General features: G+C 44.4%; 2 protein-coding genes across 2 annotated transcripts; both read left to right on the top strand.

Annotated features, from left to right (window-relative positions):
• The first annotated feature begins 780 nt into the window (after nucleotides 1–780).
• MYF6 (myogenic factor 6) lies at nucleotides 781–2,639 on the top strand. Its single transcript, XM_057742371.1, has 3 exons — nucleotides 781–1,385; nucleotides 1,675–1,765; nucleotides 2,004–2,639. Exons 1-3 carry the CDS (start codon nucleotides 867–869, stop codon nucleotides 2,120–2,122), a joined length of 729 nt encoding a protein of 242 aa, XP_057598354.1. The 5' UTR covers nucleotides 781–866; the 3' UTR covers nucleotides 2,123–2,639.
• A 7,274-nt stretch (nucleotides 2,640–9,913) lies between these two features.
• On the top strand, nucleotides 9,914–12,687 carry MYF5 (myogenic factor 5). The gene is made up of 3 exons (XM_057742535.1): nucleotides 9,914–10,566; nucleotides 11,410–11,485; nucleotides 11,891–12,687. Exons 1-3 carry the CDS (start codon nucleotides 10,066–10,068, stop codon nucleotides 12,079–12,081), a joined length of 768 nt encoding a protein of 255 aa, XP_057598518.1. The 5' UTR covers nucleotides 9,914–10,065; the 3' UTR covers nucleotides 12,082–12,687.
• Nucleotides 12,688–13,340: the final 653 nt, after the last annotated feature.

Below are 13,340 nucleotides of genomic sequence, written 5' to 3'. Positions count from 1 at the left end.
AGCTATAGTGTAAGTCTTCTTTCCACTAAGACTATTTTTCAAGAGACATCATTACATGTATTGCATCCCCATCCTCAGTCCTACCCCTTACCTTATAGGTACCACTATTCCACCATAGAGGCGTACAGAATTCAGATCTTGGTTGCCACCCTCCAAAATAAGATAGCCAAGGAAGGAATCTGAGCACCCTCCAGCCACCCCTTCCAGCTCCCAAACTGTCATACAACCTTAGTAAAAGAGAGGAAAGAGATTTACCTGCTGCTATTGAGGCTGAAGCCTGAAAGTCATGTATAACCTTTGAAGGATTGTAATGGTTTTAATCACAGGAATAGCATCTTTTAGACAGGCAGGAGAGAGAAAAGAGCTGAACCACTCTGCAAATATTAACCAAGCTATTTTGGAGTAATGGCTATTGCCTTTGAAATCTTTCATCATGGGTCTATACTTAGAATTCAGATGAGCCTGGGGGAGGGGAACAGGGCAGTGTTAATCCCCAGTTGTTTTGAAGTTGTCCCGTAAGCAGGTTAACATCTAAACTATCCCAAATTGAAGTGTCCGATGCTTTAAATTATTGGATTCTATGTATTTTGTTTTAACCTGTTCTGCATATAGGTTGTCACATCATTCTAGGGGTGACACTTCTCAGTTTTCTTTCAAACTAGATGTTCTAGAGAGCACTGGCTGTAATCACACTGGGAGACTGGTGCTCCATGACAGCTAAAAGTTGGATTGAGTTTCAGGAGCTACTATATATAAAGCTGGGGCGACTTATGTCACCGCACTAATTAAGTGCCATCTGGGTGGTTCCTCTGGGTTTTTGAGCCCATCACCCAGTTCAGACCGAGTCAGAGGCCAAGGAGGAGAACATGATGATGGACCTTTTTGAAACTGGCTCCTATTTCTTCTACTTGGATGGGGAAAATGTTACCCTGCAGCCTTTGGAAGTGGCAGAGGGCTCCCCTTTGTATCCGGGGAGTGATGGTACCCTGTCCCCCTGCCAGGAGCAAGTGCCCCCGGAAGCTGGGAGCGACAGCAGCGGAGAGGAACATGTCCTGGCGCCCCCAGGCCTGCAGCCTCCCCACTGCCCCGGCCAATGTCTGATCTGGGCTTGCAAGACCTGCAAGAGAAAATCTGCCCCCACCGACCGGCGGAAGGCCGCCACCCTGCGCGAGAGGAGGCGGCTAAAGAAAATCAACGAGGCCTTCGAGGCACTGAAGCGGAGGACTGTGGCCAACCCCAACCAGAGGCTGCCCAAGGTGGAGATTCTGCGGAGTGCCATCAACTACATTGAGAGGTTGCAGGACCTGCTGCACCGGCTGGATCAGCAGGACAAAATGCAGGAGCTAGGGGTGGACCCCTTCAGCTACAGACCCAAGCAAGAGAATGTAAGCCCAGATGCTGCCGGGCCGGGGAATGCATAGGCTGATTAGATGCCTTCCTTGGGGCCTTAACCTCCAGCTGCTCTGTCTCGGTTCCCGTTCCCCCTTCCTCACCCGCCCCTCCCGCTCCCTCTCAATTGAACCCACGGTGACCCCTGAACACGGGGTGCCTGCAATAGGCAGGAAATTCATACCCAGCCTGAGGAAACAGGGGAGACACCCCCACAAAGGGCCCCCTACCCCACCCCCGGAACCGATGTTGCTTTGCTAATCTGCTGCCTCGGTTTTCCTCCAGCTTGAGGGTGCGGATTTCCTGCGCACCTGCAGCTCCCAGTGGCCAAGTGTTTCGGATCATTCCAGGGGGCTCGTGATAACCGCCAAGGAAGGTAAAGTAAAAGGGCACTGGGCTGCGCTAGAGAACATCCCGGGAGGGGGCTGGGGTGCTCGCTCAGGGCAGAAAGCGCTGGGAACCCAGCAGGAGCCGGGACGCGCCCTAAGAGCCCGGCTTTCCTTGCACTTGGGACCGGTCCTCCCGCGCTGAGCGGCTTTGCGTGGGGCGCGGGACTGCCTGCGTCTTCCTTCCTTGTGAGCTATGTGTGTGTGTGTGTGTGTTTCTGCGCTCAGGAGGGGCAAGCATTGATTCATCGGCCTCGAGTAGCCTTCGATGCCTTTCTTCCATCGTGGACAGCATTTCCTCGGAGGAACACAAACTCCCCTGCGTGGAGGAGGTGGTGGAGAAGTAAGCCGGAGCCGGTGCTTGGGACGTTCTCCACGTAGCAGGAAGACCCCACCCTCCCTCCTTCGCCTAATGCTTTAGGTCATATTACATTAATACTTAGGAACCCAGACCCAGGGGTTTATGAAAGGGAAGGAGACATTCACAAAGAAACTTCTCAGAAACTGTTGTGCACGCTCAGATGAAAAAGCCTTTCGGCTTTGGGCTTGTATTTTGGGAACCTCGAGTGGCTTAGATCTAGCAGTTTTACTTTGTTTTGTTTGGTTGGTTTTGTAATATATTTACTTTTATTATGGTGATCCTTTTGTGCCATGTTCAAAAGAAGTTCATTCCTGTTTGTAAAGCAAAGTGGGAACGTTGCATCTAAATGGTAGTGGTATTGAATGTATTTTTGTAAATAATCTTAGTACCTTCATTTTTTATGTAAACCTAAGAAATATATTTTAAATGTGGAGTGACATATTGTATATAAAATGTGCGAGGATCCTGGTATTGTAATATTAAAAGATAAGTTTATATATGAACAAAGTTTGTCCTAATTTGATTTAACTGAAAAAACATACGTTTGAGGGCATAAATAAAAGTGAACCACATTTTTAAGCCCATTTATTTGGGTGTTTACTTATGGGCTGATTTAAAGGGAGGAAAGTGGGTTGTTTTCCTGTGTCTGAATTAAACTGTTCACTTTTCTGTCTCATGTAGACCTCACCCTTGTGGTTAGAACTGAAGACCATCCAGAAGGAATCTGCCCTTTTCCCTTTTATCAGCATCCCTTTTCTTTGTTTTAACTGTCCTTTAACCTGGAGATCTGGGTGAGATTTACTTTCTCAAAGTTAACAACTGAATGTTCAATCCAGGAAAATCTCATTGTTACAAGAAATTACCACACAAAAATTCTGCTTATTTGCCTAAAAGACTTAAGCTAACTTAGCCCGAAATACTTTCCTTCCTTGACTTTACAGGTCCGGCCCTTCATGAGGAAGCACTCACATGATGTACCAGGGGCTGCACTGGCCTCCGAGTCAGGTCTCTGGTCCCTCTCTGGTTTTCTTGAACTAGACTGGTGGCTAGAAGACTGGAATATCCTCAAGGCCTCTTTTGGTTTGGGTTTGTTTTCCAAATAGAAAGATAAAAGAAGGGGACGGTCTGTCTCATGAGGTGGGGTGGGCGTCTTTGAAGGAAGGTTGCTTCAAGAGAGGTAAGAGTTAAATGGCTAAGGGCAAAAGACAACAACAGCACACATGAAACCTCTTAGCTGGACCAAGTAGCGAAGTCCCAGAGAGGCTTGAAGCCCCAGGAGCTCCTCACGGTGAGGATTTTACAACGTGTGCCAGGTTTGTTTATCCTGTAACCTCAGGAAGAAACGACCACCAAGAATCGCAGTGGGAAGTGAAGCGGAGGAGAGGGGCAAGCCTTTTCTTCGGAATTGCTACTTCTCTCTTACATTATGTAAATAAATAGCACTTTCACCACCACCTCCCCCTCTGGCCCCCGCCCTCTCTTAACTGCTTCCTTCCCTCTTTTGCTCCACAGCTAGTCCTCAGTTCAGATACGTGAAAATCAAATCGAATTCAGCATCTCCCTTGCTTCCCAACGCTCGAGTCTGCACCTTGTTGCCAACCACAGAAAAGTTCCAGATGCCGCCACAGAGTGCGCCCCCTGCAGGCATGGAGGGAGCAGTCTCTTACTCCTTTAGCATTTCAAAAGGCCTCTTCCTGAGGATAATAGTTACTCAATTTTCTGAGCTTTTGGATAACTTCAGTTTCTCCCAAAATACTTTTAAAATGAGAAAGCTTCGTAGAGGAAACTGATCTTGACATATAAGCCCTCTCAAAAGTGTGAGAGAAGCAGGTGGGAGTGTTAGTGGATGGAAACTGCTGAACGTCTGTGCGCCATAACTGGATGGAATCTTTGCTGCTGCGGTGTAAATGTGGAACTATCAAGGCTCCTCTCTTGTCCCGTTTCCTCATTTATAAAAGAACGGGGATGAGAATAATAGTGCTTAACTCCTGAGGTTGTGAAGATTCACTGCGAGAAAGTCCTTAACCAAAACGGACCACAAAACAAACACTAGATGTCAGCTGTTTTTACTTTTCATTAGTAAATCAAAATTGACCATCAAGCGGCTCGTCTTCTACGAAAAGCCACAGTTCCTTCAGATGTAATTTTCTAGCTTTTTTGCAGGCTCTGGCTGGGAAAGTACTAAAAACAGTGAGACCAGAAGCAATATGAATGAGCCATTCCTAACACTTTACCTATTAACTCATATAATCCTGCAAAGTCTGTGAGAGAGGTCCTGATGTTATTTCTTATGAGAAAAGGATACTTTGGAACAGAGAGAGGATCTTGCATTTGCAAGTACAGAGCCAGGATTTGGAGCCAGTCAACATCAGTGGCTTCAAGGCTTGCTCTCTGAATCACTTATGCAACCTGAAAGAGAAGCCTTGAGAAACGGGAAGGAATATTTATGGTCTGTAGAATAACTTGGCTGTCTTTGACAATTGTTTTCCAAAAGCTCTTTCTCAAGAGTGATTAGCCAGTAAATTCCAAATTACAGCAGTCATTTAATTAAAAGATATGCGATCAAGGATTGCAAATTATCTAATCAGAACACATGTGAATGAAGATGTCTTGATGGTGTGTATACCTATTAATCATGCTTACTATGTATCTATGATTTTTTCCTGAGAATAGATAACGATTTCCTAAAATGTATATATACACGCACATCCCTATATTTGAGGAAATCAGATTCATGCCACAACTGAAATCAGATATCATGACTGACCAGGTGGATTCATTTACTTTATAATTGCACATATATTTATAATAAGATTTGTGTTATAAACTCAGCAGCAGAATGCTTTTATCAATTCATGGGCTTTACTTGCTGGTAGATTTTATTCAGTCTTTGCAAACCAAATCCTCTCTCTCTCTCTCAGCTGAGTAACTTGAGAAATTGTTTGGAATAAGTTTGCCTATAGAAGTCTCTTCATTAAATAGAGCAAATATTTCCCAAAGACTTCATGTGACCTCCACTGCTGTAGCTGACATGTTAGGCTTTCTAATGAAATCCTTGGTGTGTTTGCAATTAAAATGTTTTTATTTGATATTAATGATGATAATCTTGACTAAGGCCAAAGCCAAAACAAACGGGCCTATGGAAACAGAAAATCAAGATGTTAATAACTTGGTAAAGATAAGCAATTTGAGAGTTAAAGTTATCAAGTATAAAAGAACAAGTAATTTTCTCTTTCATGTTACTATAGAAATAATTTGTAGAACGTCAAATGTCAGCTTTCTCAGACTAATCACCACACCTGGATCATTGAGTCTCAAGTCTGAACATAGTGGAAATACACTTGCATCTAATGGACTCATTTTTTTCTTCACACTCTTTCACATGCTTTGGGGGTGGAGATGTGATGCTAAAATTCGGTGTTCCCAACTCCTCTTGAGACTGGCAGAGAAGTCTTGGGCTGCTGAAGTGACCTCTATCCTTGAGACATTTTAAAACTCAAAGTTAGAATTTACCCATCTGTGCTTTTCTCTTAGTAATATTTTATCCCTTTTATTCATCTCAAAACCTGCCTCTTACAACACCTTATCTGGAAAAAATATTCTTAAAAATTTTTAGTTTAAACTTTGAATATCTCATTTCTAATCTAATGCATTAGCAAATTAGCAATAACATGCCATTTCCTCAAAGAGCCAAGCCATCAAGATATTTCACCAACAGACTCCTCCAGTCACTCCCTTAAAGTCAAAAGAAGTGCTACAAAAGATGACCCCTCCTTCCTAGAGGTTTCATTCTGAAAAAGCAACTTTTTGCAAGCCTAGTTCAGAGTCAGCCTGTGAGCTGGAATGCTGATGCCATGTGCTGGAACAAAGATAATTCTGCAAGGACTGGCTACTTTCTCTACTCTCAAGGCTGCTAAAAAGTCCTTACTTAGGCCTTTGATCTCTCCTGGGAGTCTTCTAATTCAAGCAGAGGCCAATGTCTTCCTCAGCTGTCTTCTCCACAAATTCTTCCAGCAGCTTTGGCAGGTACTAATGTGTTTACTTAGGTGTGCCTGATTGCCAGAGCTAATAGTGGTTTGAAATTGTCTAGCACATTGTTAAGTCAAATATAATAAGCAAAAATTTCAAGAACAGCTCTGTTTGTCCAGGAGTTGGTAAGGGTCTCAGGAAGGGGCAGAAATGAATTGAAATGAACTTCTCTTCCTATATATTTGATTTCTCCTGCTAAGAGAAGCATGGAGAATTTTCACTTGTGCAGAATTCCTAGGGTGGACAAATTTTACTAGAAAAGGAAGCTCTGAGCATCATTTTGCTGGTGTGGTCTGTCCATCAACACTAGGATTGTTGCCATAATGCTTAAACTAAAATAGGTTCTCTTAAAAAAAAAAGTTGATGATTACTTAAAGGTCTTTGCAATTAAAACCTGCTTATAAGTCTAAATTGTAAGAAAATTAAGCATGTGTTTTTCTTCAGAATGTAAAATGATGAAAAATTTAAAAACATTGTATCTACTTCACGAGAACCCTGGTGGGCATTCATTTATAACACCCAGCTGGGCTGAGTTTTCCTCCCATCATCTGACTACTGTGATACTTTCCTAGCAGTTAGTGCTGTAGTATCTGTTTACATATCAGACAATTGTGAGTTTTCTCTGCATGGAAGACATCCACTTCTTTGCAGAAATAGTGGAAAACAGTATTTTGATTCTTTTCTATGAGAAGCAAAAGCCAATATAGTCTGATTTGGGGTAGAAGAGGCCACCCAGATGGGCACTGTTTACAGACCTTTTTTAAAAAATGAATTTTAACTTTTTTTCATACTTTGCTGTTCAGTTTTCCCACTCAAAAAAAATTTTCTTTCTCTGTGTTGCTCGCTCAGTTTCCCGTTTTCCCCTCCCACGGTGTCTCCTGGGTAAAGAGCAGGGGAATCTCTCCTGAATTGGGGAGCCCAGCCATCTTTGAGGCGCTGGCTTCCTACCTTCTTTGTATCCTGCCTCCCATTTTTTGATCTCTTTCTCCTCTCGCCCCTGACAGAGGTCTAAAAGTTCTGTCTCGTTTTTTAACGTTGGTGCTCTGAGATCCTATTTTCAGCACTTGCGTCCCAAGGGTCCTCAACCCTGGACCCTGTTTCCCCGCTAGCAAGTCCCATTAAGCCGCCGGGCGCTTGTGTTTTCTCGGCTTCTTTAGTTCCACCCGCCCGCGGCACTCTGGTAAATTTGTTTTGAGATCACCTTACCAAAGACAGCCCTAACCTCTGAGAACTACCGTTGCTGACAGAGCCTCCCGAGTGACGGACAGCGTCTTCCCAGCCTGGGAGCTGAGGGAAAGCTGTCAGGGACCCGCGTTTGCGAGTTTCTGCTCTGGAGCGTTAAGGACGCGCACTGAGAACGAATCGATTGAAGAAAACAAACGAAATTCACCTCCAGGAGTGCAAGCTCTCCAAGGGGATGCCTGGTTTCCAATTCTGTGTCACCCGGGGCAAATGACTTACTCCTTGAGCTCGGTTACCTTTTTGCCACAGAATTGTTGGAAGTCGTAAATGAGTGAATACACGGAGGGTTGGGAACAGTGCTTGGCAAATATAAAATTCTTAATAATTGTTTGCTACAAACATCCCACACTGAGCAGCCCGGGGACAAAGCACATTAGGTACCTGGTGGAAAGAAATCAACTGAAAGTCAAGCAGAAGCACAACTTCTAAAGTTTATTTGTGCCCAAATCTTAAATCTGCACACAACTCAGTTTTAGCTTCGACCAGTGTATGAATGCGTGGACTCCACAGCCAAAGAAAATGGTACTATTGCTGCTGACCAGAACCTGTGGGACTTGGCTGAGAATTCCTGGATGAGAATATCCACCCACTGCTGTGTTTCAGAGATAGCGATGTGTATGCTTTGGAATGTATCCACCCGTCTGGATGGGTTTTTCAGGAACTTAATTCTTTTATCCAGTGTAGCCCTGGGTACCTATTCATTTCAAAGGCATCCACTTGTTAATAGTCCTAAATAAGGTGCAGATGAATTTCCCACTGGCCTATTAAGCAGCCCATTGGAACGAAAGGGAGTCTGATTTTCGAAGGTGGGTGGTGATGGTGTGGTGGTAGTGTCTTTGTCTTAGAGATGACAGAACTTGCGGGAGGGTACAGTGGCGGGGATGTCTGTAGCAAACCTTGGTGACTGACACTCCCCTACCTCTGGTTTCTGGGGCCTTCACTTTGGAGTGCAGATTTCAACCTGAAAAAAGTTAATACTTCTCTGGCTCATGCAGAAGGGGATCTGCCTGCCAGGGCTGTGCTCAGAAAATAATTTTAGGAAAATAATAGAAAAGAAAGCTATTCCAGCCCCCAATAAGTTGGGAGTCACAGCAGTTACTGCACTGTATGACCCAAGATCAAGGTGAGAACTCTCTCTCCTCTTTGAATGAGGCTACAAGGCCTGATCCAAAACCTCAGAATACTTGTCTATTTGTTCAGACCTGAAGTAAGTTTTTTCCCATATATAAACAGCAAACCCAACCCACCTCCCCATCCCAGCAAGTGATTTGGTAGTGGACTAAGTAAGGGTGGAGGAGGATTGACAAAAACTGATTAACAGGTTCATTGTCACTTAAATGGAAGCCCTTCCCTCTCGCCTTCTAGCCACCAAAGTTTCAAAGACCCTGCTGTGATTGCTTTTCTGGAAGGCTTTTGTCGCCAAAGTGTGTGAAGTTACTTGGGTTGGAGGAGTCGGAAATTTTACACGAGCCAAGAAGGATTGCTGTGCCGGCAGCTGGGACGCATCTGTAACGGTGTTAGTATGCCTGAAAGCAGAAAATTAGCGACCCCAAAGCCCTGCGTGGCTGTTTAGTCTGTCGAAATGACAGGGCGGAGCAGAAAAAAAGGGAGAAGGGAGACGCGCCGGTGGAAAGGCGTTCGCCCTCTAAAACTGGGTTTCTTAGAATACAAATCTTAGAGACGCAGTCAGTGTGGATCTTCCGCTGGCTCAGGGCCCATCAAAGGTCTGGCACAGAGGAGGAGGCACTCTGTAAAGACGCGCGGAAGCGGTAAAGAGAGGAAGGGATGTGTATTCCTGGTCACCTGGCCTTCCTGTGCCCACGCCTTTTAGATGAGCAGAGAGAGAGAACTCAGAGCGAGCTCTGTCTTGGGGAAAAGGAACTTTCCCTGCTTACCCCCAATAACACACAGCCTACAAAATGTCAATCTGATGAGAAACAAAACAGATTAAAAAAAAAAATCTATAGCCACTCCGTTATTGAAAGGCCACTTCAAGTTTTGAGCAACCATTATTTGGCCTACTGGCTGAAAAAATTCCTGACACAACTAAAGTTCTTGAAAAAGAGAAACTCCTGAAAATAAAGTGATCCCTCATGTCCCGGATTGGGAAGGCAGGTTCGCTTTTGGTGTCAGCTTAAGTAGGGAGTTCTAATTACTAATTATCGTTTGTTTCCTTTTTTTTTTTAATGTGAGTGCAGTGGTACAAGGTTGGATTTCCTTCGTTCCTTTTGTCTGTGACACCCTTTAAGTGTCCCTTGGTTTAGGTAATCTAGAGAGTGCAAGTGAGCAGGTTGGGGGCGGGCATCACCCCCGCTCCAGCAGAAATGCAGTAAAACCATGAGCGTCCAAAGGGGCAGTAAACAGCAAATTGTCTCCAGAGGAAAGGCGGAGGTTTGCCCAAACAGCCCCGGCAGGGGTTGCGGTGGGATATGCTAATAGTGCGGGGCCACTGGGGCCGGCCTCCCTCCCTCAAGAATATATAAAGAGCCCCAACCCCAGCGCGGCCGACCCAGGCCGCCAGGCGTCTGCCCTTGTTAATTACCGGAGAAACCGACTAGCGAGCTCCGCCTGGGATCTGCCTGTCCGCAGCGGCGCCAGGCTCCGGTTTCTCCCCTATCTCGCTGCTGTCCAGGTGCACCTCCTGCCTCTCCGCATAAGATGGACATGATGGACGGCTGCCAGTTCTCGCCTTCTGAGTACTTCTATGACGGCTCCTGCATCCCGTCCCCCGAGGGCGAGTTCGGGGACGAGTTTGAGCCGCGAGTGGCTGCTTTCGGGGCGCACAAGGCAGACCTGCAGGGCTCAGACGAGGACGAGCACGTGCGAGCACCTACGGGCCACCACCAGGCCGGCCACTGCCTCATGTGGGCCTGCAAAGCGTGCAAGAGGAAGTCCACCACCATGGATCGGCGGAAGGCGGCCACCATGCGCGAGCGGAGACGCCTGAAGAAGGTCAACCAGGCCTTCGAGACGCTCAAGCGGTGCACCACGACCAACCCCAACCAGAGGCTGCCCAAGGTGGAGATCCTCAGGAATGCCATCCGCTACATTGAGAGCCTGCAGGAGCTGCTGAGGGAACAGGTGGAAAACTACTACAGCCTGCCGGGGCAGAGCTGCTCTGAGCCCACGAGCCCCACCTCCAGCTGCTCTGATGGCATGGTAAGACAGCTCGGTACCTACTAGGCCCTTCCAATCTTTTACAGAAGTCTTTACATCTCATTTACGCCAGGTGTAGCAACCAAATATTTGGTGGTTATTGGTGGATAGTTGAGTGTGGGGGTGGGGAGGCAGTTGCTTTGAGAGAAGAGAGGTACCACATTTAGACAGACGTCAGGAAACAAGATACCTGTTGAACAGGATTTTAGTTTGACTTCCTACCAAGTTCTAGGTGTACATTGTAGGAGAGGGTTGTCACGTGAGATAGGTGACTGTGAATGATCAATCAGATGTTTTCTCTATTACTCAGCTTATTTCCAGTATATACCACCAGTGAACCCTGCCATACACTAACATCTAAAGGGAACTGTCTGAGGCTTCCACTGTCCCACAGTTTGTGAAGAAATGGAAAAAAATACCCACATGGCCCCAGTCCCAGCTCTGCTGAGGCCTGGATGGAAGATGTTGATGCATTCTTTTCAGAGGGCGTCTGCTCCAACGCTGCCAGGTTTTAATGTGTTTTTGCCCTGGGAAAGTGTTCTCTCTCTGAATTAGTGTGGCTTCCTTCTACTCCAATCCATTTTGCATGGTTAACCCAATGCACATTGCTGCTGAATTCCACCCGCCCTCTTCCTTTTGCTGCCTCTCTCCTCTGCTCCAAGCACAGAGATTGACCTCAGTGCCCTTGCAATTTGGTGAGGCTAGTCCTTCCTAAATCAAGGCAATGAAGGTGATAGAGAGTGGTCAGTGTATGGAGCTGGTGGGCAAGCACTGCCTCACCCTAGGTCAGGGCATCTTTTGCCAAGACCTGAAAACAAACGCCTTCTTTTGTGTCTTTTATTATAGCCCGAATGTAACAGCCCTGTCTGGTCCAGAAAGAGCAGCAGTTTTGACAGCATCTACTGTCCTGATGTACCAAATGGTAAGAATTGATGACTTCAGAGGAGTTTAAAGACCAGTTCAGCTTCACAATTCAGCCTATCAAAGCAGAGTCTGTTCTTCCATGCAGTATTGGGAAGAGAATAGAATGGTATTTGTGGGGTTTTTGGCAGAGCAAAATAAACACACATCTTCTGCGCAAAATCCCCGTAAGCAGATACATCCATGCACACACACAGACATATGAGCTTTTGCTTGAAATATAACCCGGGTGCTTCTCCACTCCCCACCTTCATCCCTGTGAATTGCTAGATATTTGTTGCAAATTTCTACATCAGGCTTTCTGTGACCGCCTGACCTCTGGGTTTCAAAGGAGCTGACCTGCAGTTTAAGGGGCAACATAAGCAACGATTTTTTTTTTTTAATCGTTTTCTCCTTGTATCCTTAGTATATGCCACGGATAAAAGCTCCTTATCCAGCTTGGATTGCTTATCCAGCATAGTGGATCGGATCACCAACTCCGAGCAACCTGGATTGCCTCTCCAGGACCCAGCCTCTCTCTCCCCAGTTGCCAGCACCAATTCTCAGCCTGCAACTCCAGGGGCCTCTAGTTCCAGGCTCATCTATCATGTGTTATGAACTAAAAATCTAGTCTAGATCAGTTAGGCCAGGAGGGCCTATTACACAGAAGGAAAAAGGCCCAAAAAGTCCAAAAGCAAGACACCATGTAAATAAACATTTCCTTTCAGTTGTAAATTTGTAAATATTACCTTGCCACTTTATAAGAATGTATTTAACTAAAAAGTCACTATTGCAATTAATACTTTCTTCTTTCCTTCGTCTTTGCTTTAGATATATAGTGCCAGTGATATTATTTCTTATAGGGGGCAGTTGATTGAAGGTAGCTTGTTGCAATGCTTAACTTATATTTTTTTTATAAATATTGCTTATCAAAATATTACCTCTGTTTAGAGCTTTATTTTTTTCTTTAAAACTTTAGAATAGCTGTAAATCAAATCAGTTATAGGGAGTTTTAAATATATTTAACATTTTTGCTTTTCTCTTTAATCCTTTGATTATATCGTGTTAAATAAAAATATAACAATACTGCCTAATGGTATATATTTTGATCTTTTCTTATAAGAAATGCATCTTTTTAATGTAAGCATAAAATAATATTGTGTGGATGATTTCAAGATATAAGAGATTTTGGAAATTCCACCATAAATAAAATTGTTTAAATGAAGAAACATTTTGGCTTATGATTTTGTTAAAATAACCCCCTAATGGACTTGGCTGTCATTGATATATCTTTAAGGTGGGGCTGAAAATGCTGAAACAGTTAGTTTTGTAGATAAATCTGAATATTTATCAGCTCATGGATTCAGAATAGGTCCTGTTGGTGTCATGGATGAAAATACCACATTTCTATTTTAAACCTATTTCAAGGGAGCCTGTTAACTAAAATTTTTCCTTTATCTTAATGTTGCACCACATAATGTCAGGTTGTGTATGTATGTGGGGGAAGAGATAGAAGTTATTCAGGACAGTATCATGATTTTAAATGAAAAGAACGTACATTACATCATCTTAATACCTACAGTACATTAGAAATCATGAGTTAGGTCATATATCTACTCGCCTGAAAACATCTTGATACATTAGCATATTAATATTGTCCATAAAATATTTAAAGGCATTGAGCTTTTCTTTTGTATTATTAAAATGCTGGCATAAGAAAATTCACACAAACCATAGTAAAGTGAAGCGGACTGCAATGGCCTTCCTCCTTTTCACAGCCTTTTTGATTTTATTAATCATATTTTATGCTTCTGTGTTATGTGTGCGTAATGGACACACACCTTTTACTGTTCCTCATTCAGATCTCCTTCAGAATG

The sequence above is a fragment of the Hippopotamus amphibius genome, chromosome 7 (genome assembly GCF_030028045.1).
Source record: "Hippopotamus amphibius kiboko isolate mHipAmp2 chromosome 7, mHipAmp2.hap2, whole genome shotgun sequence".
In the NCBI taxonomy this organism is placed as follows: Eukaryota; Metazoa; Chordata; class Mammalia; order Artiodactyla; family Hippopotamidae; genus Hippopotamus; species Hippopotamus amphibius.
Note: the sequence above shows the minus strand (reverse complement) of the source record. Positions and strands in the feature narration are given on the sequence as shown.

Bases quoted from the DNA above. Each gene is read 5' to 3' on its own strand.
- MYF6 (XM_057742371.1), top strand. From the start codon at position 867: ATGATGATGGACCTTTTTGAAACTGGCTCCTATTTCTTCTACTTGGAT. The intron at 1,386-1,674 runs GTAAGCCCAGAT...GTTTTCCTCCAG, and splicing joins ACAGACCCAAGCAAGAGAAT to CTTGAGGGTGCGGATTTCCT. The intron at 1,766-2,003 runs GTAAAGTAAAAG...TTCTGCGCTCAG, and splicing joins CGTGATAACCGCCAAGGAAG to GAGGGGCAAGCATTGATTCA.
- MYF5 (XM_057742535.1), top strand. From the start codon at position 10,066: ATGGACATGATGGACGGCTGCCAGTTCTCGCCTTCTGAGTACTTCTAT. The intron at 10,567-11,409 runs GTAAGACAGCTC...CTTTTATTATAG, and splicing joins CCAGCTGCTCTGATGGCATG to CCCGAATGTAACAGCCCTGT. The intron at 11,486-11,890 runs GTAAGAATTGAT...TTGTATCCTTAG, and splicing joins CTGTCCTGATGTACCAAATG to TATATGCCACGGATAAAAGC.